At 41.8% G+C, this 25,880-nt stretch overlaps 1 protein-coding gene across 5 annotated transcripts in view; it reads right to left on the minus strand.

Moving 5' to 3' along the window:
• DEPTOR (DEP domain containing MTOR interacting protein) overlaps positions 1-25,880 on the minus strand; it is a 160,933-nt gene that overhangs the window by 76,848 nt on the left and 58,205 nt on the right. For all 5 annotated transcript variants that reach the window (XM_040979370.1, XM_040979373.1, XM_040979369.1 and 2 more), the window contains one exon: positions 12,501-12,679. In XM_040979370.1, coding sequence (XP_040835304.1) covers positions 12,501-12,679 — 179 coding nt within the window. The remainder of the gene's footprint in view (positions 1-12,500; positions 12,680-25,880) is intronic.

Genomic DNA, 25,880 nt, shown 5'->3' on the forward strand with positions numbered 1-25,880 from the left:
CATTCACCATTGGTTGGCCTTGCAGAACCCTCTGTCACAAGGGCACACTGTACTCCAACTACACTACGCGCTGAACACATTTCCATGCACATTGCTGCAAACTGAGTCCACGTACCACAGAGGACACTGGGTGACAAGATGTCAGGAGCAAGGCAAGGGTGTGTAGAAACACAGATTTTAGATTCCAACAAGGTTTGTTTCTAAAAGTACAGCTGATTACATACTTATTATTACACTCAGAAGAAGTGTAATAATGTCAAGAAGCCAAGAATTACACTCAGGTTACTGTGCACAAAAGAAAAAGGCTTATGCATTACTTAGGTGCATGACACTCTTTTTGGAAAGCATCCACAAGATAAGGCATCTTCCATTCTCATATTTTCTGAGCAGTTCAGGCTTGGTGTAGCCACGGGTCTGTTTTCCTTTAACCAGAATCAACACTGTAATGCATGCCAATGTCTCAGCAAGTGACTAGACCAGGCAACCCTATTCCCACATATTTACATTACAACAGCCTGCTGGCTGTGTGTATTTTTCCTACTGCCTTGGATTCAACCATAATAAAAAGTAAAACAGAGCCAAACTCTATGAGAGAGCACAGTGGGAAAATTCCCAGAAATTCTAAATTGAGAAAGTAGAACATATTACGGTTGCTAATAAGATTACACTTGAAATATTAAATATTGAAAGTGGTATGAGAAAATATTCTGCCCAGCTTTTGTTTTTCCATATAGAGCTCATATTTTAACAGCAAATCCCTTCATCTAACAAAAAAAATGAGGATAATAATATCAAATGCAATCATCACTCAAGGATAAATGGACCTATCATACTTCCTTCCCCAGCATTCATTTCCTTAAGAGTCACACAATTTGTTTTACATTTTTATTTTCTCTTAGTGGAGCAATTCCCCTACCCACCTGGGGAGTCTGTTGGTCCAAATGTCCCGCCTATTTAGAGTGAAGAAGTGGCCAATTAGGATCAAGATGTGGTATAACGGGTTAAACTTCCCCCTGCAATGCATCTCAAATATTCCACTGATCCACTTGCAATGGCAGAAGATGGTACAAGTGCTTGGGCTCTTGCCACCCATGTTGGAGACCAGGAAGAAGCTCCTGGCTCTTGCATTTGACTTGGCCTAACCTTGGTTGGTGTACTCACCTGGGGAGGATCTCTCTCTGTCTCTGTAAATCTTCCTTTCAAATGAATAAATTTTTTTGAAAAAAAAAAAAAAGTGGGCAAGTGACCCAGGTCCATCCAATTAGCATTCCCCGTAGAACAATAGCAGCTGTGAAGAAGATTCACCTGTCTTTGGATGGCTGGCAGGGACTGCCATTAATTCATCAGTTCCTGGAACCTGGATCTCCAGAGCTGCTTTCTTTTCAGTTAGTATGGTTTTTCCAAATCCCTTTACCTATTAGCTGGTTCTGCAACGCATTTAAAACAAGTAATGGATTGGGCTATTTATACACAAAGATCTCCAAGTTATGCCCAGCAAATGGCAAATCCTCAAGTGGATGCTCTTGTTGTTCATTCAGCACATTTTTTACTTACTAGATGATACGGACTCTGCATCCTAATACAAGATGCTGATATGTCTCCAAAAATGAAGTTTACATCCATTTTTGGAGTCAGATGCATTTGGGATTTCAAGATATGTTTTTAAAAAATGTACTTATTTGTTTGAAAGTCAGAGTTACAAGGAAAGGAAGAGAGAGAGAGAGATCATTCATCCACCAGTTTACTCTCAGGATGGTTGCAACGGCCGACTCTAGGCCAGGGCAAAGCCAGGAACTTCCTGGTCTCCAAAGTTGAGGCAGGGGAAGGAGGAGAAAAGAGGCAAGCACTTGGGCCTTCCGCTGCTGCTTTCCCCAGGCTGCTAGCAGGCAGCTGGACTGTAAACGGAGCAGCTGAGACACACGTTGGCACTAATGTGAGATGCCAATATTACAGGAGCATCTTTACTGGCTATGCCACAACAGGGGGCCCTGGATTTTGGATCTTTAAGTTGGGGATGTTCAACTGGAGAAGTTCATGCAAATATTCCAAAATCCAACATACTGTGGAATCTAAAACATGTCTTGTCCCAAGTGAAAGCAAACTGCCCTAAAACATGTGCAAAGCATTCAAAAAAACACCTCCTGAGGTCTGTCCCACGACTGTCCAGGTACCTATTCAAGTTATCTGTCAGTGGATACTTCAAAGACCTCATAGTGCTTGGAGTGGCAAGATTGGCAGCGATTCATAACTCTTGAAATATTAAAACCACTTGAGCAAGAACCTCGGAGCATGCCCTACATCCGGGACCTGGGGTGGGTGGGAAATTGGGTGGGCCTTCTCCCTTAATACCCTCCTTTAAACATGAAGGAAACAATATGGAAATAATAATCTTACCCACTTTCCTATAGCCTTTGAACCTTTTTACCCTAATTAACTAGGTAAAGATTGTCAAAATGTAATAAAAAAAAAAAGTTATCTGCAGGTCAGCTTGACTCCTGCAATACACAAATTGGATGTAAGGTCTCTTCTGTATAAGCCATTTGCATTGACCCTGTACAATGCTTTGATCTTTATATATTCCTAATCTGTTTTCAAAACAGTCAGTCTTAAAATTTATTAGTAGTCACTCTTAATACCTTACATTACTCTGTAATGAGGAGGGAATGCAGAGAGATCTTTCATCTCCCTAAAAAGGGTGAGGAAGACGTGAAATACAGCCTATCAGGATCAAATCTGGTAACTCATAGACAACAGACTCGAGTCAGCACTAGGCAATAGTAAAGCTACACAGGAAAAGGGGGAAATCGGGAGCGACCCTGAAAGCCTCTTAACAGGAGGTTGTGCGTATGGAGCAGGGGGGAGACACCAGAGTGGAGCGGGTGGACAGGAGGAGGCTCGTATCCCAACCCTGAAGACTCCCAGTTCCTCACCAAGGACTATCAGTATGGACACCAAGAACTACATCCCAACTGCAAAGGAGACCACGGGGAATAGGAGTGCCTTCAGAGGCTGAGAACTCTGAGGTCACTCACCCCAATCTAGAGCCTCCACAGGGGATGGAAGAAGTCCAAACTCTGCCGTGCAGAAACCAGCGTTATCGGAACAACAACCAGGAACCCTGAGCAGTCTGCAGAAACAGAAGAATAATAAACCTCCTTCAGGACTAGGGAGGCGAGCTCTCTCTGGTCCTTGCCTAGCTCCGGCTCTGGGTCCCCACCCTCTCTCGCGATGACCATTCGAATCGCTCCAGAAACCCCTCAAAACAAACGAACAAACATACAAACAAACAAATGAACCTAGGATGGATAGACAACAACAAGGAAAGCTTAGAATCAGACATAAAAGGGTCAGCATGGATTCACTTATACCTCACTAGGTGAGACACAAAGATTAGTTATGCCTCACTGGGGTATTGGGGATTTCTCTGCACACCCCTCCAAAAAAAAAAAACGTTTTGTACCTAAACTGATGACACATGCCTTGCCAGAATTATAAGCCAGATCAGACCATCCGAAAACAACTAAGTTCAGCAAAATCATGCTTCAACACTATAAACAGCTAAATACTAAAACTAAAAAAAAGATGCGACAGCTGAATAATACTCTATAGCCATTTTGAGGTGTATGGAATCCGGTTGGATATAAACCAAAAATTGAAATGTCTATGACGAAGTCACAGGATGTAGTTAAGAAGCCGCATTTTCCTATTAACATATTGTTAATCAATACCATGTCAATTAATAAGGTTGTAAATAGTTGTTGATGTTATGTCGGGGCTTTTAATTGATTGGGATGAAACTTTGCCGGCTTTACCTTCAGACCAGAGATGGTCTCACCAAGAAATCGTTGAACCCACTAGGATAATAAGATGCTGGACTTTATGCTTGGTAAATACTTCCAATGAAAGAACCTCAACTGAATTTGAACTGTGGTAACGCAGCAAGGTGGAGAAATCCACCATGGGGAGAGGGTGTGGGGAGGGGTGAGGGGAATCCCAGTGCCCATAACACTGTGTCACATAATGCAATGCAATTAATAAAAAAAAAAATTATCAATGGTCTTCTCAGTAGCCTCTTCTCAGTACTCTAGTCTTTGAAGATGTTTGTAATCAATCTTTTTCTCAAAACCTGTGAGAAATTTGACCCTGCCTGTTTAAAGCCCATCTTTTGGACCAAGCAAACGAATGCTCACTGTGTGATGATAAATGGACTAAAATTTGGTTGCTTTGGAATACTTCCTAAGTCACAAGTCAAGCGGCCGCAACAGCCAGAGCTGCACCAATCTGAAGCCAGGAGCACGAACCTCTCCCAGGTCTCCCCATGCGGGTGCAGGGTCCCAAGGCTTTGGGCCATACTCGACTACTTTCCCAGACCACAAACAGGGAGCTGGATGGGAAGTGGAGCCACCAGGATTAGAACAAGTGCCCCCATACAGGATCCCGGCATGTGCAAGGTGAGGAATTTAGCCAATAGGCTACTGCACTGGGCCCTTCATTTCTGTCATAAGATCCCAAGACTGCTTGATCTTCTCCAAATTATCTTTCATGCTTTCAATCATATTTCAGTTGGTAACCCCCAACCACCCTCGAGTGGTCCAGACACTACTCCAACAGCAACCCCTGGGCAGGCATGTGAAAATGTATCCAAAAGTCAACATTTGCTTCATCTTAAAACTAAGATCTCTGTCACATCCTGTATCATTCCAACTATGTTGGACCATGTTTCTGAAGTGCACCTGCCTGTACCCATGTGTACATGTGATAACAAGAACCTTCCCTCTAACATATTCACATTTCCCTAAGAGACATTCTTCTAGCTCAAAGAGGCAGAGAAGCAGTGACTTCAGAGGCTTCTCCCCAGTGACCTTTTTATGTGCTGTAAATAAGCTACTTTGCACAATAACTGGTTCCATAGAACTAACCAGGAAGCAGGTCCACAAATTTAGGTGTGCAACAATAAGCCACCCCAAATCTATCCCCCAAGCATAAAGATTCTTCTGAGAAACTGCACACGTAGCAGAAGCATATACATAACAAATTAACATTAACAAAGAAACTCCATCTGTGAGGCCTTCTCCCACTGTACCAGGGAGGCAAATAACAAATCTTAATCTTGCTGAAGGTGTTTTTCCCAGGCCTTTTTGTCTTAACCAGGTACCTCCGACCCAGCTCCTCCCTGGAGCCCTTCTTACCTTGTTTCTGGGAAGAACAGTATTTATGGCATTTAATACCCAAGTTTAAAGTACCCTTTTTTTTTAAGATTTTTTTTTTTTTTAATTACAAAGTCAGATATACAGAGAGGAGGAGAGATAGAGAGGAAGTGGAGTTGCCGGGATTAGAACCGGCGACCATATGGGATCCTGGCACATTCAAGGCGAGGACCTTAGCCACTAGACCACGCCGTCAGGCCCTTTTGAGACCTAGAGATTCACTTGTACCTCTCTCTCGGTTACAGCCAGTGTACAGAGAAGGTTTATAAGCTACACTTTGTTCACTATTTTTTTTGTTGTAAATCAGTCTTTTGTTACAGGGAATCCCAATTAAGATGTCACGAAGGGTGGGTGGGGAAAAATATTTTTCCTCCCTTGTACAATTTTGCCTTTAGTCTCAAGCCTTTCTTTCTCCTTGTCAAATATACTTTTTCCTCTAGCTCCCCTACCTCCCTGGAATTTGGCTAGGCGATTCCAGGCTTAGACTGAACTCTGACACTGATCTCAATTACTGGAAAGACATGACTCATTCCTGTCTGGCTCTGGCTCTCCCTTGGTGTCTGTCGGAGCATATGTCGCAGCTACTGTCTACCACGGAAGTGTGGGATAATCCCAGCTACAATGTAGCAGCTGGGAGGATCAAACCTATATGGAAAACTGCTTGTGTAATGCACAACATTACACAAGTATCTAATTAAAACGAAAAAGAGGGCTTTAAGAAGTCTTGAAATTGTGGAACTGCTCTCACTGCAGCTCTGAAAGAGGAAACGATGCGCCTGGACGCAGCAGCGGCAGCCTCATTACCCAGGGTCAGCTGCTGCAGCTGTGAGCAATTTACACACATGGTTATCTGGCACCCATCTCCCAGCACTTAAGGCTAAGATAGCTGGATGCCAGCAAGGCAGTTGGGTGGGAGGCAGAAGTCCAACTGAGAGATCTTATGTGAGTAGTTCATCCCATTTGCAGAGCTTACTGAAAAATCTCAGGATATTTCATCTTTGTTTGGGGGAAATAAACCTGTACATTGTATAAGCTAACAATTGTTATGGTGACACCATCTACTAGGGTATGTAAGTTGATGCAATAAAAGTGGGTTTTTTTCCCCTAGTGTTGTAGGGTTTACTATTAACTTTTTCGACTCTCTAATACTTAAGTGGATAGAATCTGAAGCTAGACTGTCTAGATTTGAATCTTGAATATACCACTTATGAGATCTCAGCTTCAGCAAGCTACTTAACTTCATCTCAGAAGTAAGAATAAGGGGTGGGTGTTGTAGAACAGGCAGGTTGAGTCACTACTTGAGATGCCCACATACCATCTCGGAGTGCCTGACTGAAGTCGCAGCTACTCCTTTCTTCCAACCCAGCTTCCTGCTAATGTACTTGAAAAACAGTGGCTAGTGGCCCAAGGACTTTGGCCGCAGCCATCCATATGGGAGACCTGGATGAGGTTCTCAGCTCCAACTTCAGCCTTAGCTACCCCAGCCCTGGCTATTGTGAGCATTTGGGAAGCAAACAAAAGAATAGAAGCTCAGTGAGTCAATCTGTCACTCTGCCTTTCAAATAAATAATTTTAAAAACACCAACACCAAAAAACCAACCAAAAAAAGTGCAAATTCAAGGAGTGGACTGCAAGAATAGTGGCTGACAAATGGCACTGTAAAGGCTCTATAAATGTCAGTTACTGTTGAGAGGTGATCAGATCACATACAATAGCAGGCATTCAAGAGCCATCAAAGGTAGATGTTGTGCTAAGAGTTTCTGGCACATCTTATTTCATTCTCACCATCCCACATAGGGAAGAGTTACAATAGCACCCCCTACACAGAACAGCTGCCTTGCCCTGTGGGGTGGACCCACAGTGATCTGGGAACTTTGCTTTGGGAAGGTATCGTAAGTCACTAACTGGTAAGGTCACTTTGCACACCTGGTCTATCAGCCTTCCTAAGCTGGGCAAGCAAGCTGAGTAATGCAGAACACCCACTTTCCTCTGACAGCCTGAATGTTAATGCAGCTGGCCAAGGCAGCACGGTAGAAACCTGGGGCTCTGTGTGTCAGGAGGCTTCCCTGGGCAGACTTGGAGCTTGTGTAACTGCATTGTAGTGTGGGAGGAAGCAGCCAGTCCTGTGTATCACTCCCAGAGTGAGAACACAGAAGGTTAGGCCTGGATTTCTCCAGTCTCCACCTGAGATGTCTGTTAGTCTTGATGATTCTGCTATGGATCCTTTCACTGGAAGAAGCCTCAGCCATGAATACAAACACAGGCTGAGCCCTCCTAATATAGCACTGTACATGTAGATGGCCATAGTATACCACAATAGTCTTCTCCCAGGGCCAGCACTGTGGTGCAGCACATAAAGTGGCATCCCGTGGTGCCAGCATCCCATAGTGAGATCCCTGGCTGTTCTACTTCTGTTCCAGGTTCCTGCCAAAGTACCTGCGAAAGCAGCAGAAATGGCTTAAATGCTCAGGCCCTATACCCACCCACATGGTAGACCCAGAAGAAGCTCCCGATTCTTGACATTGGTCTGGTCCAGCTCAGGCTGCTGGGGCAATCTTGGGAATAAATCAGCACATGGAGGATCTCAACCTCTCCTTCTAACTCTGCCTTTCAAATAAACTGAATCTAACAAAAATAAACAGATATATTCCCCAAATGACTCTAAATCTACCCCTTTCAAAATCTGAAGAGTGAGTAAAGTGAGTTATGTTGCGGTCTGCAACATCAACACCCCTATGAGCATAAGTTCAAGTCTCAGTTGTTCCACCACCTATGCTTCTTGCTAATTTGTCTCAGAAGGCAGCTGAGGCTGGTCCAAGCACTTGGATACCTGCCACCCATGTGAGAAACCAAGACGGAATTCCAGCCCCCCGACTTCAGCCTGGCCCAGCCCCAGCTATTGCAGCAACTTGAGGATGGAAAGCTCTCTATGGCTCACCCACTTTCTCCCTTGTATAACTTTGCTCTGCAAATAAATGAATCAGTAAATGTTTTTAAAAGAATGAAATTGAAAAAACTTAAAAACATTTGAGGAAGGAGAAAGTTAAGAGGTGTCAATTCAGTTGGTCACTTAATGGATGAAGGAAATGCAATGTAAAACTAAACATTCCCCTCCAATGACTGGGTTCATTGTATTGTGCCAAGTGGTCACACCCCATTATCCACATCTCCGGCTTCAGCAAGCACACACCTTGCAGCTACTGGCTGGTTTTGCAACCCTGGGAAAATATCTAAAAGCTTTTGAATCTCAGATATCCCCACTATAAGAACATCAAATATAAAGCACAATAACAACAGTAATAGTATGAATGCCCCAGAAGTAGAGGGGATTTCCCGAGAGGACATGAATATATATACAACAGCAAACATCACCTGTGTGAAGCAGGTACACATTAATACACAACATCATAACATCTAGAACATGGTCGACTTAGTGCCTTGGGACATTGTAAACTTCCACACTTTAACAAGGTAGGTAACTATCCACATGGGTGGTCTGTATCAGACACCCGTATAAATACGTACATGCATATGTACATCTGCGCACAAATATGCATGCATATTGATTACTCTTCTAACAAGTCTGGCTTGATGACAGAACGTCATTGGTTAGTGTTTCACAAGAGGGCCAGCTTTTGAAACCCACTGGTTTCAGCCTAGAGAATGGCTTTTGCCCAGAAACCTGCTCAAAACCTAAGGCTGACTTCCTTCAATGTTTAACCTATGAAGTTAGTCATTGGCCAGACAACTCAGAGCTCTGCTTAAGACAGTAGTGGGGTATTTATCATGAACTCCAACATACATAGATATGTCAGCCACATCTTCCTAATTTTAAACTCAAACCTGTTGTGAAGAAGCAATAAATTGCCATGCTGGGAACCTGGAATTCCCTCGAAAACCTTAGTGTATAAAGTATTCAGTCTTGTAAAATCGTGGAAAACATACTTCAGTGGTTCAGATTGGCCATTAATAATGCTTTTATTTTATCCTTTATGTCATACTTTTAAAGCGCTTAGGTTTACAGCATTGTGAAATTGCACTAATGGTCGTGTTACCACTCACTCCTTGGAAGTAACTCATGCCGCTGTCTATCTTCTCTCATTCAATATTGAGTCAGTGGATTTTAGTACAAGAGGGTGGCTTTCTCACAGAACTTGGTATCACTGAATTGTGCTTTCAGCCAAGAAGACATAAACAACTTTAGCCAGAGAACACTGTTATTCCCTAGAGAAAGCCCTAGACACTCCAACCATCTCCAATCCATATTCCCACTAGCAGTCATGTCCATTTGGATATCCCACATGAGAGGCCTCAAATTATTTAATCCTATCTGCCTTACAGTTAACAATACTGTATTGTGCACGTAAAATCTACTAGGAGGCTAGACTTCATATTAAGTGTTCTTACCAGATTGAAATAAACTTCAAAAGCCTTACTTCATAAGGATGGAAAAGTTTGATGAATTAATAAAGGCAACAAAGCAAAACCAACAAATGAATGAAGTTCTGCTACTTCTGAATCACTCCTATGTGCACCTTATAATCCTAATACCACTATAAGATATTTAAGGTCAGCAACCTCACTGGCAATATGCTTTCCTATGCATTTTCCCCTCCTCAATGAACATGGCCCAGTACTAGACATTAGGTCAGCAACAGACAGTTTGAATTCAGCTATGTTAGTATCACACAGGAAAAGCACAGAGATACACTGAGTGCCATCCCAAACAATGCATTAAGATTAACAGGTTTCAAGATATTTGATCCCAACATACAATAACGAATAATTTTAGGTTGCAACCCAATAAAAACACAAATATTACATAAACACATTCACCCAATAAAACACACACACATATATTCTAATAAATATCCACATATTTTATTTAACTCTAACTGAAATGAAAGTTTTCCGAAGTGTTACCATTACTACATGAAATATGCTTATGGACTGGTATTGTAACATAGCAGGTAGAACCACTACCTGCAGCACAAGCATCCCATATGGGCACCAGGTGGAGTACCACCTGCTCCAATGCCAAGCCAGCTGCCCACTAATATGCCTGGAAGAAACAGTGGAGGATGATCCCAACACTTGGGCCCCAGCAAATCAGTGTGTGACATAGAAGCTCCTGGCTCCTGGTTTCAGACCAGCCCACGTCTGGCCATTACAGCCATTTGGGGAGTGAGCCAGCAGATCCAAGCATGCTCCCTTTCCTTCTTCCTCTGTCTCTCTCTCTCTCTGCAACTTTGTCTTTCAAAAAGAGACAAAGAAATATTCTGATATTTTTACTCTAGAAATTTATTCTGTTAAATTTACTCCAGTGCCTCTCAAACCTGAATGTTTGCAGCAGTTGGGATCTTTAAAAATAGATTTGTTTTATTGGAAAGAGATTTACAGAGAAGGAGAGACAGATCTTCCATCCATTGGTTCACTTCTGAAATGACCACATGACTGGAGCCTTTTCCAGGTTTCACATGTAGTGTAGAGTCCCAAGGCATTGGGCCATCCTTCACTGTCATCCCAGGCCACAAGCAGGGAGCTGTATTGGAAGTAGAGCAGCTGGGACATGAATATGGGATGCTGGTGCTTGCAGCCGGAGGAATAAGCAGTTGAGCCATCACACAGGCCTCTAGTTGGGGACAATATTAAAAGGCAGATAAAAATCAGCAAGACTTGTGTAGGATCAGAAAGTCTGTATTATTTCTACCAGATTCCTAGGAGCTACTGTGTGGCCTGAGGCCATACTTAGAGTAACTAAAGTCTGGTCTGGTTTATTTAAGTTTTTAAATGACTCTTAAATGCTGAAAATGATCCTTTAGCTTTATAACATGTTTCCATCTGAAGTTTGTATTTCCCTGACAAGTAGGGAGCCTGAGCATTCTTTTTTCTATTAACCATCTGAATTTGTTCTATTGAAAAATGTCTGTTCATTTCCTTTGCTGACCCCTTCACAGGGTTGTTTCTTTGCACTTGCTGAGTTTCTGAAGCTCTTTGTGAATGCTGAATATTAGTCCTCTCTCTGTTGTGTAGTGTGCAAAGATTCTCTCCCATTCTGCTGGTTGCTTCTTCCCTTAGTGACTGCTTTACAGAAGCTTTTTAGTACGGTGCAGTCCCATTTGTTCATTCTGGCTTTGACTGCCTGTGCCTTTCACCTTCTCTATTCCTACATCTTGGAGAGTGCTTCCTATGTTTTTTGTTTTCCTCTAATAATTTGATAGTTTCTGGTGTAGATTTAGGTCCTTGATCCACTTGGAGCTGATTTTTGGTTTTTTCCACCAGTTCTTCTATGTGGGTGCAGAAGACCAAGGACTTGGGCCAACTCCTGATAACTTTCCCAGGCCGTTAATAGGGAGCTGGATCAGAAGTGGAGCAACTAGAACATAACTGGCATCAGCCCATATGGGAGACCAGTGCCACAGGCACAGGATTAGCTTGCTATGCCACCACACCCTCCATTGGTTTGTGTCTTAATCTCTTAGATCACTTCCTCTGTTGGAAGTCAGACTGCCATATCATGAGAACAAGTGAGCCAGTGTGGAGGCGATGGCTCCATTCTCAAGTCTTCAGATGAGTACAGCCCAGATGTTGACTGCACCTCACGACACCCAAAAACAGAGCTGCCTGGCTAGGCCTTGTGCAAATTCCTGACCCACAGAAAATGGTGAGATTAAAAATTATTGGCTGTTGCTTTATACCATGAAATTTTGGGATGGCTTGTCCTACATTACATTTTAGGATAATGTGTTACATAGCAACAGGTAACTCGTAACAGTTCTCAACTAACATTATATTGTAACATTATAATTCTGTCCTAAAAAGAAGGTGAAGCTTTTATGATTGTCCATTTGATAAACACTTCATTGTGGTTGCTCATTTGGTTTAGTCTATTTCCATTCTCCTCTTACAATCAATTTTGTGGCAGACATTGATTTCCTAAATCCATGCATGTTGTACTTAACCAACCATGTGAGCCAGCTGGACATGGAGTTGTGATGTTAATATCACATCTGACTAGGAGCTTTTACAGGCACTACAAGAATCTGCCTGGCTACTTCAGCTACATCAGCTAGCTGCAGAAACAACACACCTGAGATAGTGGAGGCTCCGTTAGCCTTGGTTTCACAGGATTTGAATTTGACCTCTAGATTGGCAAAAGTTAACTGGAGTCTACGCACAAGCACAACTGACTCACAGACTCATGAGTGAAAAATAAGTGCTTGTTGCTGTAAACCACAAGGTGAGGGAAGAGGGCTGTTTGCTACTGCAGCAAAGACTGAATAACACACTCACCATGCTGTATGATGCCATGCTCCATGAGCCGGTGGCAGAGCTGCTCTGCCTCTTTTCTTGTTGTAGCTTCACCTTCCTGAACCAGCCAGTCCAGGAATTCAGACGCCATGAAGGTGCGTTCATACTTGACCCCCTCCTCTTCCCTGGGCTGCAGCAGTGTATTTTCCGGGCTCATCAACCTGGGAGGAACAGAGGGGAATAGAAAAATATTACAACCTTGTACAAAAGGATAACAGGTCATTTCAAATCTCACACCATGGACTTCACGGTAAAGTCAAGTAAAGTTGTCAGGCATATGCAGATGTCCTATGCTGCTAGAACATATTTTTATACAGGGGTCTCTGCTTCAGATGTGGATAATATTGGGGAGGATACTGGATGCAATGCTTGAGACTCTGCTTGGGACTCCTGCATCCCATGTTCGAGTTCCAGCTCAATTTCTTGCTAATGCACACCTTGGGATACAGCATGGATAGCTTAAGGACTTGGATCCCTGACACTCATGTGGTGTCATCCTGGCACCAGATGTAGTGCCCGGCTCCTGGCTTCAGTCTGGCTTATCCCAGCAATTGCTAGCTACTGGAAGTACCTGAAACATCATACAACATGCTGTTCACCTCCAGCACTTTGAGAATTAAAGCTCAACTCCACTGGAGAAAGAACATGTGAGGAGGAATTAGATTTAAGTGTGTCTCCAATGGACCAATCAGTAGCCATGAGTTGTTGTTTTTTTCCAATAATGTAATGGTACCTTCACCAGCTGCTGTGAGAATCATACCCCAGCTTCAGTTAAACAATTTTAGCATTCAAAAATAATATATATGTATATGTGTGTGTGTATATATATATATGCTGTGTTATAACATTTAACTAATCACTACCCCTACATGCTGAATTTGTGTCTGATAGATATGAACTGATGCACATGAAGTCCTTAAGTTCCTTCCACTTTTTTTAGAACTGTCTAAATAATACTATTTGAAAGCCAAGGGAAGAGGCACAGAATTATAAAGCTAGAGATGTGAGATTCAACCAAAGCTCTGCCATAAACTAGTTATGTAATTTCTCACTACTTCAGTGCCCCCAAACTCATATTAAATAGGAAGAGAATATCAGTCCTACTCCCTGTATTGTAATGATCACCAGAAACTTTCTGGAGGAAAAAAAAAAGGCAGAAAATTTCTAAGTATATAAGTGCCTGCTTTTCAAAAAAAAATTATTTATTTGAAAGAGCATCAGCAGCAGAAGGAAAGACAGAGGAATCCTCTATCAGTACACTCCCCCCCCCCCCAGATGAACACAATTTCCAAGACTGGCCCAGGCTGAATCCAGGAACCAGGAACTCCACCCTGGTAATGGACAAACATTTAGTCCATCACCTGCTGCCTTCCCAGGTACACTAGTTCAGAGCTGGGACTCAAACCAGCATCCCGACTGAACCTACTGTGCTACAAAATGACCCCTAAAAATCTTCTTTTGCACTCAGAGTGGTTATAAATGCTATTAACATACAATGACGTATTTAAAATATCCTCATTTGGCATGTAACAGAACTCATTTGAAAACTTCATGTTTAGATCTTTCCCCTGGGATAATTGCCCCCACACTGTTTCTTAGGAAAAACCATGAGGCAATAAGAATTCTACTACACATAATAATACCCAGCCCTTGGCAAAAAATGAACAGACATGTACAATGACATGAATAAAGCTGGCATCACAGGCAATGACAAGTGGAAAGATGGCTACATTGTTTCTGCTTATGCCTCTTTCCAATGGGATGCCACCTCATTCCATGCAGAGGTTGATTGTAATTCATCTTCCCTTGAATTTGGGCTTATTCATGACTTGTTGGGACCACCAGGATGCAGCAGAAGTGACATTATGTAGCTTCTAATACCAGAGTTTGAAAGGTCTTGCAACTCCCTGCTTCCACAAATTGCAATGCCAACCTGAGATCACCACATCAGAGAGCAGGTCTCACCTCCTAGAGGGGAAGGGCCCACAAAGGGGGACAACCACAGTGTCCAGATATCAACACCGAATCCTAGGTGACTGAGTGAGGCCATGCCGTACCTTCTACATAAATGAACACACATAAATGAACACAGATAAAACCAGCCAAGCAACACCTCCATAACCCCACAGGACCAGCAGAAATAATACATCCTTCCCTGCCTTAAACTATTAAGGCTTGACATGATTGTTCTTGCTTTTGCAGGAAGAGGTAAGCAAGACACCTTATAGTTCTAAACAATTACAAAAAAATACATAACCATCTGCAAACACATACTCAACAAATTACATAGCTTAGAGACTACTAAGGAAATGATGAATGTTGGCAGTTCCTGGAAATAAACTGCAGAGACTAGCGTCATAGTGAGGTCGATCAGGGGTGATAGGATCTAGAACAGAGAATGGGAAGACCTGTGGGCAAACCCACCTAAGGAAAACCATCTCCTTTGGGCCCTCAATAAGGCATTTTGCCATGAAAAGAAAGGAAAATCTAGTTTCCTCAGTTTTCTGGCTTTAGACACTATTGTCTCTAAGAAACATCGAATTCCACAAACCTGGGCCATGTACTCCACACAAGGTCTTTCCCAGAGACCAAAGAGAAGCATCGGCTCACCCAACTATAACCTTTTGTCATTTCAGAATCCCTAACTATGTGGTTTCAGAGTTGTTTCCTAGAACACTACCTTTCAAAAAGCAGTGGTTAAATAAATAAATTCATTTATCTGTTTCGCATGAAATACATTATTTTTCAAGTAGCCATTTATTAAAACAGATAACCACAGGATGATCTGGTGTAGGCACAGGTGAACTGATTGTTTTACATTATTAATACTCTCTATTTGAAATACAGACGTAGGTCCCTAGCCTTTAGCCTTCATTTTCTTTTTAAAAATGTATCATTTATTTGAAAGGCAGAATGACAAGGAGAGAGGCCAAGACAGAGAGATCTTCCATCTGCTTGTTCAGTCCCCAAACGGCTGCAACAGCTGGGAGGTCCGGGTTAAGCTCAAGCCAGGAGTCCTTGGTCTCCCCCGTGAGTGGCAGGAACCCAAACACTTGAGTTATAATCTTCCTTCTTGCACATCGCCGGGGACCTGGGTTGTAAGAACAGCCAGGACACAAGCTGTCGCTGGGATGCTATCTCAAGTGGCAGCTTAAGGCCCTGTGCCACTAGAACAGTCCCCTCTAGCTCCAGCTGTCATCCCCCTGCCTCAGCCAGCTGCACAATTTTCCTTCTAGGGAGTGGAAAAGACCCAAAGTGCATGGGACTAAAGTGTAACATTTCTTGTAACCAGAAACTTAACCAGCCAGCCTAGCACTAAGGAGCTGGCGGCCTCTGGAAAACTGGTTTACTGCTTCTGCCAACAGGAAAGACATGAGACTGGATGGCCCTCCTGGCTTGGTTCAACATGCTGTTTAAAGCAGGCCCATCAGCTCAACTCTTCCTTATTGCATTTCCCATTATAATCAACTGATGTCGCTATACAGGTTCCCCTTTTTAAATCCAAGCCTTTCTTGGGATTTTCGTAATAATATATAGTGACAATGTTAAAGTAAGTGTCTGACTTATTACACAATCGAATTATCTCTTGTAACAAACTACCCTCAGATACAATGGCTTAAATTAATTACCATTTAATTCTATCTTAGTATTCTATGTGTTGCCCTGGAGTTTAGCTTGAAGTCACTCACACAAGTGCTGTAGATGGTAGGCAGATACCATCCCCCTTAAGACTGTTCCTCACAACAGCCTCTCTCGCCAGCAAGATAACCTGGATCTCACACAAGAAGAAATAGATGCATCCAGAACCACTTCTTCCTCGTTCTCCATTTTCCTTTCCTCCTACTCTTCCATCTTTATTCAAATATAATCCAGATGTCACACATTTAACGTCTATATTAGTGGTTTTCAGGGAGAAAGGGATTATCACTACGTTCTTGGGATGTTATCTACAAATCATACTGAATCTGTTAAACATGACTGAGAAATTAAAATAAATACAAATAAGTAAAAAACGCAAAGATCTAATTCGAATTTGTAAAAATCAGATATGGGTAACTTATGCAACTGTCTTCACAATCCAAGCTAGAAGACTATATTCCACCCAGGGGGGAACTCTTAGCCACTTCCCACTTGCTCATTTATCCAACCCAGGCAAACGCTAACAAATGTGCTTTATGTATGAACAAGACTACTGTGGACACTGCACATCAATGTGCTTATATGATATGCAGTCTAGGGGCCAGTGCATAGCTCCACCAGCTAATCCTTCCTCTGCAAATGCTGCCATCCCATATGGGCACTGGTTCATGTCCCAACTGCTCTGCTTCCCATCCAGCTTCCCTACTTGTGACCGAGGGAAGACGCAGAGGATGGCACAAAGCCTTGGGACACTGAACCTGCATTAGAGACCCAGAATAGACTTCGGACTCCTGGCTTTGGATTGGCTGGCTCAGCTCCACTCATAGCAGCCATTTGGGGAGTGAACCAGTGGAAGAAAGATCTTTTCTCTCTGTCTCTCTCCTTCTCTCTAAAAATCTGCCTTTCCAACAAGAATTAAAATTTTTATAGGATTTTTTTCTTAAAATAAAAAGCAAATATGTAATTTAATATGATCAGCCTCTTCCAGAACAGTGCTTTCAAGGTTCATCCATGTTGTAACCATCTATTGTGTGTATCAGTATTCCATTTAACCACTTTATGGCCAAATAATATGGCATTGAATAGACATACCACAGTTTTGCTTATCTATTCATCAAGGTCATGAACATTTCAGTCTTTCCATCTTTGGTCAACATGACCACTCATATGACAAGTCTTTTTATAGGCATATGTTTTCATTGTTCTTCCATATACACACAAAAAAATGGAACTGTTAGTTCATATGGTGCTACTACTTAAACTTTTGAGGAGTTATCTGACTAGTTTCCAAAGTGCCTTTGCTGTTTTATGATCCTCCTGTTAAAATAAGTATGAAGATTCTGATCTTTCCACATTTTAGTCAGAAGTCATTTTTAGGTGAATCAAGATGGAATAGAGTGAGGACATGTTTAAACAAATGGAGAATCATTAGCCAGGGTGAAGCAGAGAGGGCACATTCCATGAAATATGAGAGGAAAGGCTGGCAGAAGAGGGGCAGCTGGAGACTGACAGACCCTGGAAATCAATGGAGGCAACGGTGTGGTGCTGCAGTGACCTACACCCCAGTGACAGTCAGCAAGAAGCAATCTGAGCTCCACCAGCAGCGAGGGCTCCACCAGCAGACAGGTGGGAAGAGGAGTTCATCAGATCAGCAGGTGAACGCCGACCAAGAACTGCCCATCCTGCCGATTTGTTTGATTCAACCAAGAGCAGAGAGACCATTAGATCCCCAAATGACTGTGTGAGAACAGGGTGGATTTCACAGCCCAGACTCCACCAGAGCCACATTGAGCACCACGTTGTGTAGGGAGGGACAGGACTGCACATGCACTAAGCTAGGAGCAAACTCATTTCTGCTTTAGTGCTTTGCACCGATGTGACATCCTACAGGTTCAACCAAAATAGGTCTGGATATCCCCAGAACTAACAGCCAGCAGATCCAGAACTCCATCAGTGGCACATCAGGCATCATTTTGTACAGTGTGGCCAAGGCTATGACACTGCCAGGACAACAGTGAGCTGCACATGTGCTCAGCTGAGAGCAAACTCACTTCCAGCTCAGTGCATTGTATCGTTCCCACAGGGAAAATAACACTGACTTTGGCATCCTATGGGTCAAAATAGGTTCAGGCAGCCCTCAGATCTAAGCACCAGCACATTCCAGCAAGATCAGCACCACCAAAATCCTAGTTATTTAGGACACCTGATGAGACACCAAAGTGGGAGAAAGGTTTATAGACAACGGTACAACCACAGCACAGGATCATAGGAGGTGGAGACTGGTAAGCCAAAAGCTGGGGCTACAGAGACTGTGGTGGAAATCTAACATAAGAACCCAGGCCTGAAACTTGCGGGAGGGAGTGGCACAAGTGACTGCAAAGAGCCGGGTACCAACTACAGTAAGTAAAATCAAACTGTAGACCTGAGGGTGACACAGCTTAGAAACTTGCCCCAAGGAGAAGAATCTGAAAATCAGAAGTAGAATGACCAAGAGCAAAGGAGAAGACAAAGGCACAATTAATATTGCTGAAGACTCCCTTGCAAAGGAGCAAAAGCCTTTGCCAACCTCAGAATTAACTGAGGAAGACATCAAGAAAATGAGGGTTACTGAATTCAGAAAACTCATTATAAAGTTTCTTATCAATGAGAAGCACATAGAGGAATTCAAGGAATTTATGGAATATGTGACACAGGAAATAGCAAAACAACCAAAATCAAGCTGAAATATTGGAAATGAAGGATGCAATAGAGCCAATTAAAAATTCAGTGGAAAGTCTCACTAATGGGGTGAATGAGGCAGAAGAAAGAATCTCAGAAGTAGAAGATATTTCTAGTCACAATATGGAAAAAAATTAAAAAGCTGGAAGTAGAACTGAGTCAAGCTAAAAAAACATACTCAAGAATTAAGACACACTTTTTAAAAGCCAAATATAAGAGCTATGGGAGTTTCAGAAGGCACAGAAAAAGAAGCTGGGTTTAAAAATGTACTTAATGAAATGATAAAGGAAATTGTACCTAATCTAGTCTGGAGAAAGAATTAGGAAACAGAATTGAATTGCACAGAACTCCCAACTGGGTTGAACAAAAATGATCTTCACCATGACACATGATAATCAAGCTCTCTCCAAACTTAAAGATGCTTAAATGTGCCTGTGAAAAATTCAAATGACACATAGAGAAATGGCAATCAGACTCACAGCTGACCCCTCACAAGAAACTCTACAGGCCAGAGAAAAATGGAGCAACATATTCCAGATTCTAAGGAAAAAATTGTCGGCCCAGGATAACGTACCCAGCTAAGCGCCCCTTTGTATTTGGAAAGGAAGTAAAATGTTTCCAAAGTAAAGAATAGCTAAAAATATATGCCTCTCCTAGATCTGCCCTACAAATGACACTTAAAGATGTTCTCTTGACAGAGAAAAGGAATATCACCCACCAAACCCAAAGGCAAATGTGAAGAACATCCCAGTAAAACAACAACAGAAGACTAAACTAAACCATGAAAAACCTATTGCTAAATGACAGGACCAAATTGCCACCTATTCATATTAAAACTGAATGTAAATGACTTTAGCTCATCAACGAAATGTCATAGATTAGTGGACTGGATTTAAAAACAAAACCCATCTATCTGTTGCCTACAAGAGACACATCTCACCAACAAAGATCAATAGAAACTGTATCTCATCGATTTTGATGTTTTTGTTTTTGTTTTCATTTCTTCAAAACAGCTTTCTTCTCATTAATTTCTTCACCGATTCACAGGTCATACAGTAGTATCATTTGCTTCAAGAAGGTTCTTGCTTTTAATTTCTTCATTGACACATTAGTCATTCAGTAGCATGTTATTTAGCTTCATGGCGGTGTAAATTTATTTTTTTTCTTCCTGCTGTTGATTTTGTTTTGTGGCTTTTCATTTAAGGGAATGTATAGTAACTGTGTAATGGAGACTACCATATCCAGATATGAGGATATAATGTATTATGCACCTCTACTTCCAGATCAAAGATGGACTCCCCAATGAAACTGTTAAATTTTATCTTGACAATAGGATACTGGAGTATGTGCCATTTTCTGTGCGCACAGTAATGGACTTATGGCTGTTTATAAAGAACTATACTATTGAAATAACATAGGGGAAATCAGTGGGGGATAGGGGAAGAGAAACTCCAGAGCCTATGGGAATGTATCATGAAATAAGAATAAGAAAAAAGAAAAAAAATTAAAAGCAAAAAACAAGCAAAACAAAGGAAGTCATTTTACTTGACTTTTTCTGAGACGGAAGCCTTAGTGCATGTGAAATGGTATCTCAGTGAGATTTGGATTTGCCTTTTTCTTATTATTAATAATACTGAACAAGTTTTCATATGCTTGTTGCCCACCTGTGTATCTACTTTGGGGAAATGGCTACCAAGGTTGCAGTTTAAACCTAGGTTATGAGTTCTTCAATTCAGTTTTAAGACTTCTTTGTATGTTCAGTCTATTATATTTATTACTTGATTTTAAGAGTTCCTTATATGTTAAGTGTTGTCACACATATGATTTACAAATATTTCCTCCCATTCTACATGTTTTCCTCTTTTTGTCTTGATGATACTTCTTGTAGCAAAAAAGCTTCAAACTTTGATACAGTCCAATTTATTTTTCTCTTTAGTTTTGTGGTTTTTGGCATCATATCCAAGAAACCACTGTCTAGCTCAAGCCAAAAAGCATTTTCCCACATTTCTTCCTAAGAGTTTTGTAATCTTAGCTCTTACATCTAATTGCCTTATCCATTTTGAGTTAATTTTTATATAGTGCAAAGGCACAAGTTTGCTGTTTTACAGGCAGCTAGCCAATTGTCCCAGGACTATTTGTTGAATATTTTCCTGCTGGATTATCTTGGTACTCATGTTAACTACCAAACAATTACACCAGACCCACTTACTGCCAAGTTTCATAAGTCACCAAATGCAATTTGTCCTAGATTACACTGATTAAGGCAATGCTAGATACAAGTCAGGTTCCACGGGAAGTGGACATGGATGTCACCTCTTTGTGGAGTAGGCAACATGTACACATAGGTACAGGAAGAGACATTTGGGGACATTTTTGGAAAAGAGCTAATTTTCTGTTCTATTTCAGTCAGCAGAAGGGTAACTTCAATATCGGTCAATGCTGTGTTGTGGCAAAGCAAATGCAAGCACCACTTCTGACCCCAGCTTCCAGCATCAGAGTCCTGGCTTGAATCCAGATGTTCTGCTCCAGACCCAGCTCTGTGCTGGGCTCCTGCTGCGGTTATTCCCCAAAGGGCTACTGCACTGATGTGGGGAAGAAAGCAGTGGATGGAAGACCAATCTTTGTCTTGATAGTCTGCCTTTCAAATAATCTTTCAAAAACTATGTATAGATCATTTGTAGTTTGTTGTTTTACTTCTCTTGCTTTTCTCAGACTACAGGGAAGTTTTAAAGGCATGGGCTCTAAAGCCAGACCAATCATAACTGCATACTTGTGAGCTGTGTCTCTGCTTCCATGTAAACATTGGGGTGATAACTGGGGGAATTCTGTGCAGCTTAAAAGCAGCAATACACAAAAGGTTTTTATCCATGATGCCTGGCACACAATAAACACTGAAAATTTCAATTATGATGATGATAATGAATATAAAAATCATATAGATGGAGGCATTCGAGAAAATAGCAAATCCCTTTTTTGGTATCAAAAATGAAAATTCAGTATGTATTTATATAGACAGGAATATTCATTTCATTTTAATAAGCAACCAGAAGTATATAAGATACACTGGAACATGTTAGGTGTTTCAGAATATTCTGTGTGACATGTCTTGCACACTGGCCTAAAATCATGGCATAATGACATACACCATGCAATTAATCATTAAAACAATGGTTCCTGCAAGCTCTCAGCAGCTTCTGAATGTGCTATGAGCCAGTTCCCTGCCTTCCTGGATCTGAGTCAGCTTTCCCAGCTCACACTAATGCAAAGGGAAGACAGAAGCACAATCGAAGGAACTGCCACAGCGAGGGGCCAGCACAAGAATAGAAAGAAACTGATAGTGATCTCCCAGGACATTGGGGGAAAATTCAAAAGAGCTGCGAAGGCCCCATCTGATGTTGGAATGTACGTGAATGCCGTGCAGTAGCGAAAACAAGGGCCCACTGGGCTATCAGCCCAAAAAGAGATCTTGGAACTTACAGTCACTTTATTCAATGAAATTCATGTGTAATGTCACAATAAACTATGTTTACAAGCACAGGATCAAGCTGTATACACATGACAATCCTTATTTGATATTAAAAACTAAAAACTTAACTGCTTCTTAGAATTTGGGCTAAGATCAAGTGCAAAACTAACTCTAATCAAGTATGAGAAGTGCCGCCTCTGGGAGTTGTTGGTTACTGAAATTCTCCCAGATAGTGCTACATTTGTAGGAAGAAAAACATTACCAATAAAGAAGTTCAATTAGGGCTAGGTTTGGGTATAACTAGCTGCCTAGTTCCTGCAAAATGCTGATATTAACATCCAATACAACAAATTATCTCCCAGGGGCTGGCATTGTAGAGCAGCAAATTAAGGTACTGTTGAAGTGCTGGCATGTCGCAACAAAGCATCAATTTGACTCCTGGCGTTTCTGTTTCCAGCTTCCTGTTAACATGCCTGAGAAGGCAAATGGAAATCAAGTGCTTGGGCCACTGCCACTCACGTGACACACCTGGATAGAGTTCTTGTCTCCTGGTGTTGGCCTGCCCAAACTTTTGCTGTTGTGTTAATTTGGGAGCTAACTCAATGAAAGAAGTCAGTGTTGTGTCTCTGAATCTCTTTTTATCTGAGTCCCTCTGTCTTTCAAATTGTATTTTCAGAGGTACCCTTTCAAACAATTTCCCATGTTTAACACTGAATTCTATGAACTACAAGGAAATCTGTGTGATGGGACAGGCATGGGTGCACAGCGAATAAAGTTGCCACCTGTGGTGTCACCATCCCATATAGGTGGTGGTTGGAGTCTCAGTTGCTCCACTTTCAATCTAGTTTCCTGCTAATGGCATGGGAAAAGCAGCAAAGGGCAACTCAAGGGCTTGGTCCCTGCACCCACATGGAAGACCCAGAAGAAACTCCTAGCTGTGCACGGGCCCAGCTCTGGTCACTGCAACCATCTGGGGGTTAAGGTAGCAAAAGAAAGACTCTCTCCCTCTCTCTCCCTCTCTCTCTCTCCCTCTCTCTATCTCTCTCTCTCTCTCTCTCTCTCTCTCTCTCTCTCTCTCTCTCTCTCTCTCTCTCGCGTGTGTGTATGTGTGTGTGTGTGTGTGTGTGTCAAAGAAGAGGAGGAGGAGGAGGAGGAAAAGAGAGAGATGTTCTATTCTATTAGCTGGCCCACTCTCCAAATGGTGGTAACAGCAGGACTCAGCCAAAACCAGAATCTGGGACCCTATCTGCGTCTCCCGTATCAGCGGAAGGGGTTCGAGTTCTTGGCCCACCCTCTGACGTCCGCAGTGCATCAGGAGGGAGCTGGATTAGAAGTGAAGCAGCCAGGACTTGAGCACTCTGACTCAGAATGCCAGCATAGCAGGTGGTGGCTTAATCCATTGAGTTGCAACACTGGCCCACAGGCCTCAGGACTCTGTGTATGGCCAGATTAAGTCTAAGCCTTTATGAAAGTATCCAGCTAAGGAGCAATCCATACAAATATTCATTCTCTCTCTCAATCTCTACCCATTCTACTTGAATTTAAAGTTAATACCATGGTTTTATTTCAAAGGTTACAGAGAGAAATGGAGCCTTTTATCCACTGCTCACTTCCCCCAAATGACAACATCAGTCAGATCTGAACCTGGCTGAAGTCAGGAACTTCACCTGGATCTCCTCTATGGGCACCAGAATTCAAGGACCTGGGCCATCTTCCCCTGTTTTCCCAGGCCATGAAGCAGGGAACTGGATGGGAAGCGGAGCGGCCAGGAATCAAACTGGCACCCACAAAGAATGCTAGCATCATACGCAGCAACTTAACCCAATGTACCACAACATCAGCCACAACCTCTTCATTTTTAATGTTCTATTTCTACACATAAAGCTAAACAGGAGTCCCAGAAGGACATACACCATTGTTTACATGCCTTTATTTCTTAGAAAACTAAAAGGTATATGTTGCGTGCTTAACAATTATCTTCTAATGCACTGAAAATTAGTGACACAAAATAATGGAGAATGATATTTGTCATTGAAGAATAAGATTCCTTTCTCTTTGTTATTTTAAAAATAGCTCAAAGGAAAACAAAACTTTTCAGTGCTGGTTTGATGCTCTAGAAAGAGACCGACTCTCCAAAGTCTAAGCTGTAATTTTCACATTTCCTATCGGTTCTCATTTGCCTTAAACAGTCATTTTCAGAACTTGAATGAGCATCCGAGAGAATTCACATCCAAGTGTGAATTCTAAAGCCGCAGCCATCCTAAAAGGCTACATGCAACTGTGATTTCATAATCATGAAATTACACAGGAAGGATTAAAACTGAGCACCCTTACCTCAATTCAAAAATAACCGAAAACCTCTGTGTGTCTTTTCAAACAGTTGTCAAGGGAAACTGGGTTCTAAACTTATTATAAAAGGTCCTCTTAAAGGCCTGGTTTCTCTTTACTCTGGATATTTTCATAATCATTAGGAAACAGAAGTCTACCAAACAAAAAAGGAGGGGTAAAATGAAACGGTAAGGAAAAATGAAAAACAATAAAACCAGGGAAAATAAAAAAGAATGACTGAAAGAGTTAAGTTAAAGTGGTGAAAATAATGTAGTGACAAGGTGAAAGCCCTTCAGTGGGTTAGTAGAATGGGCACCTAGAGGACTACTTTTTACTATTTGTTGAAGCCATATAAAAAGAGAAGCTATTCTTATTTAATTAAGGTCTCACATTGTACAGTCACAGAAATACTTCTATTAAAACAGTTTTTTAAATCACTACTTAGGTAGATCCATAGTCAACTGATTTTTTTTTTTACAAGAATGTCAGGTTCACCCAATGAGAAATGGATTGTCTTTTGAACAATGCAGGAACAATTAGATGACCACATGCAAAATTAAGATTCAGTTCTTGCCTCATGCCATACAGAAAACAAGGCTAAATGACATTAAAGAGCAAAATGCACGAAGTAAATCATATTTAAGCCTTTGTAAGAAAACAGGAGTTTTCATTTTCTTGCATTTGATCATCCTTAAGTATTATATTAAAAGCAGAAGTTTAGAAAACAAATAGGACTGGTGTAAATAGTGCAGCCTTAATATGATACAGGCATCTCTTATGAGAATACAAGTTCAAATCCCAAAAGCCCCATCCCCAATTCTGGGACAACAGCAGAAGGCAACCCAGGAAGTTGGGCCTGTGGCATCCTGGTGAGGCACCTGAATGGAGTTCTGGGCTCTCAGCTTCAGCCTGCTTTCGTCTTAGACACTACAGCTATTTGGGATGTGAACTAGCGATAGAAGACTTGTTTCTCTGTCTCTAATTCTCTCCCTCACTCCAGTTTTCAAATAAATCTTTAAAAATAAACAATTATGCTTCAAAGATGTAAGAAAGACACCTCAGAACTGGGGAAAATGTTTGCAAACCATCTCTCTGATAACGGAAGACATCCAGACTATATAAGGAACACTGAAAGGTCAATAATAATAACACTATAAATCAAATAGATAAAAGCAAGTCATGGGGCTGGGTGCGATGGTGTAGTGGTTAAA

Source organism: Ochotona curzoniae, unplaced genomic scaffold (assembly GCF_017591425.1).
Source record: "Ochotona curzoniae isolate NIBS_2020 unplaced genomic scaffold, NIBS_Ocur_1.0 contig_3190, whole genome shotgun sequence".
In the NCBI taxonomy this organism is placed as follows: Eukaryota; Metazoa; Chordata; class Mammalia; order Lagomorpha; family Ochotonidae; genus Ochotona; species Ochotona curzoniae.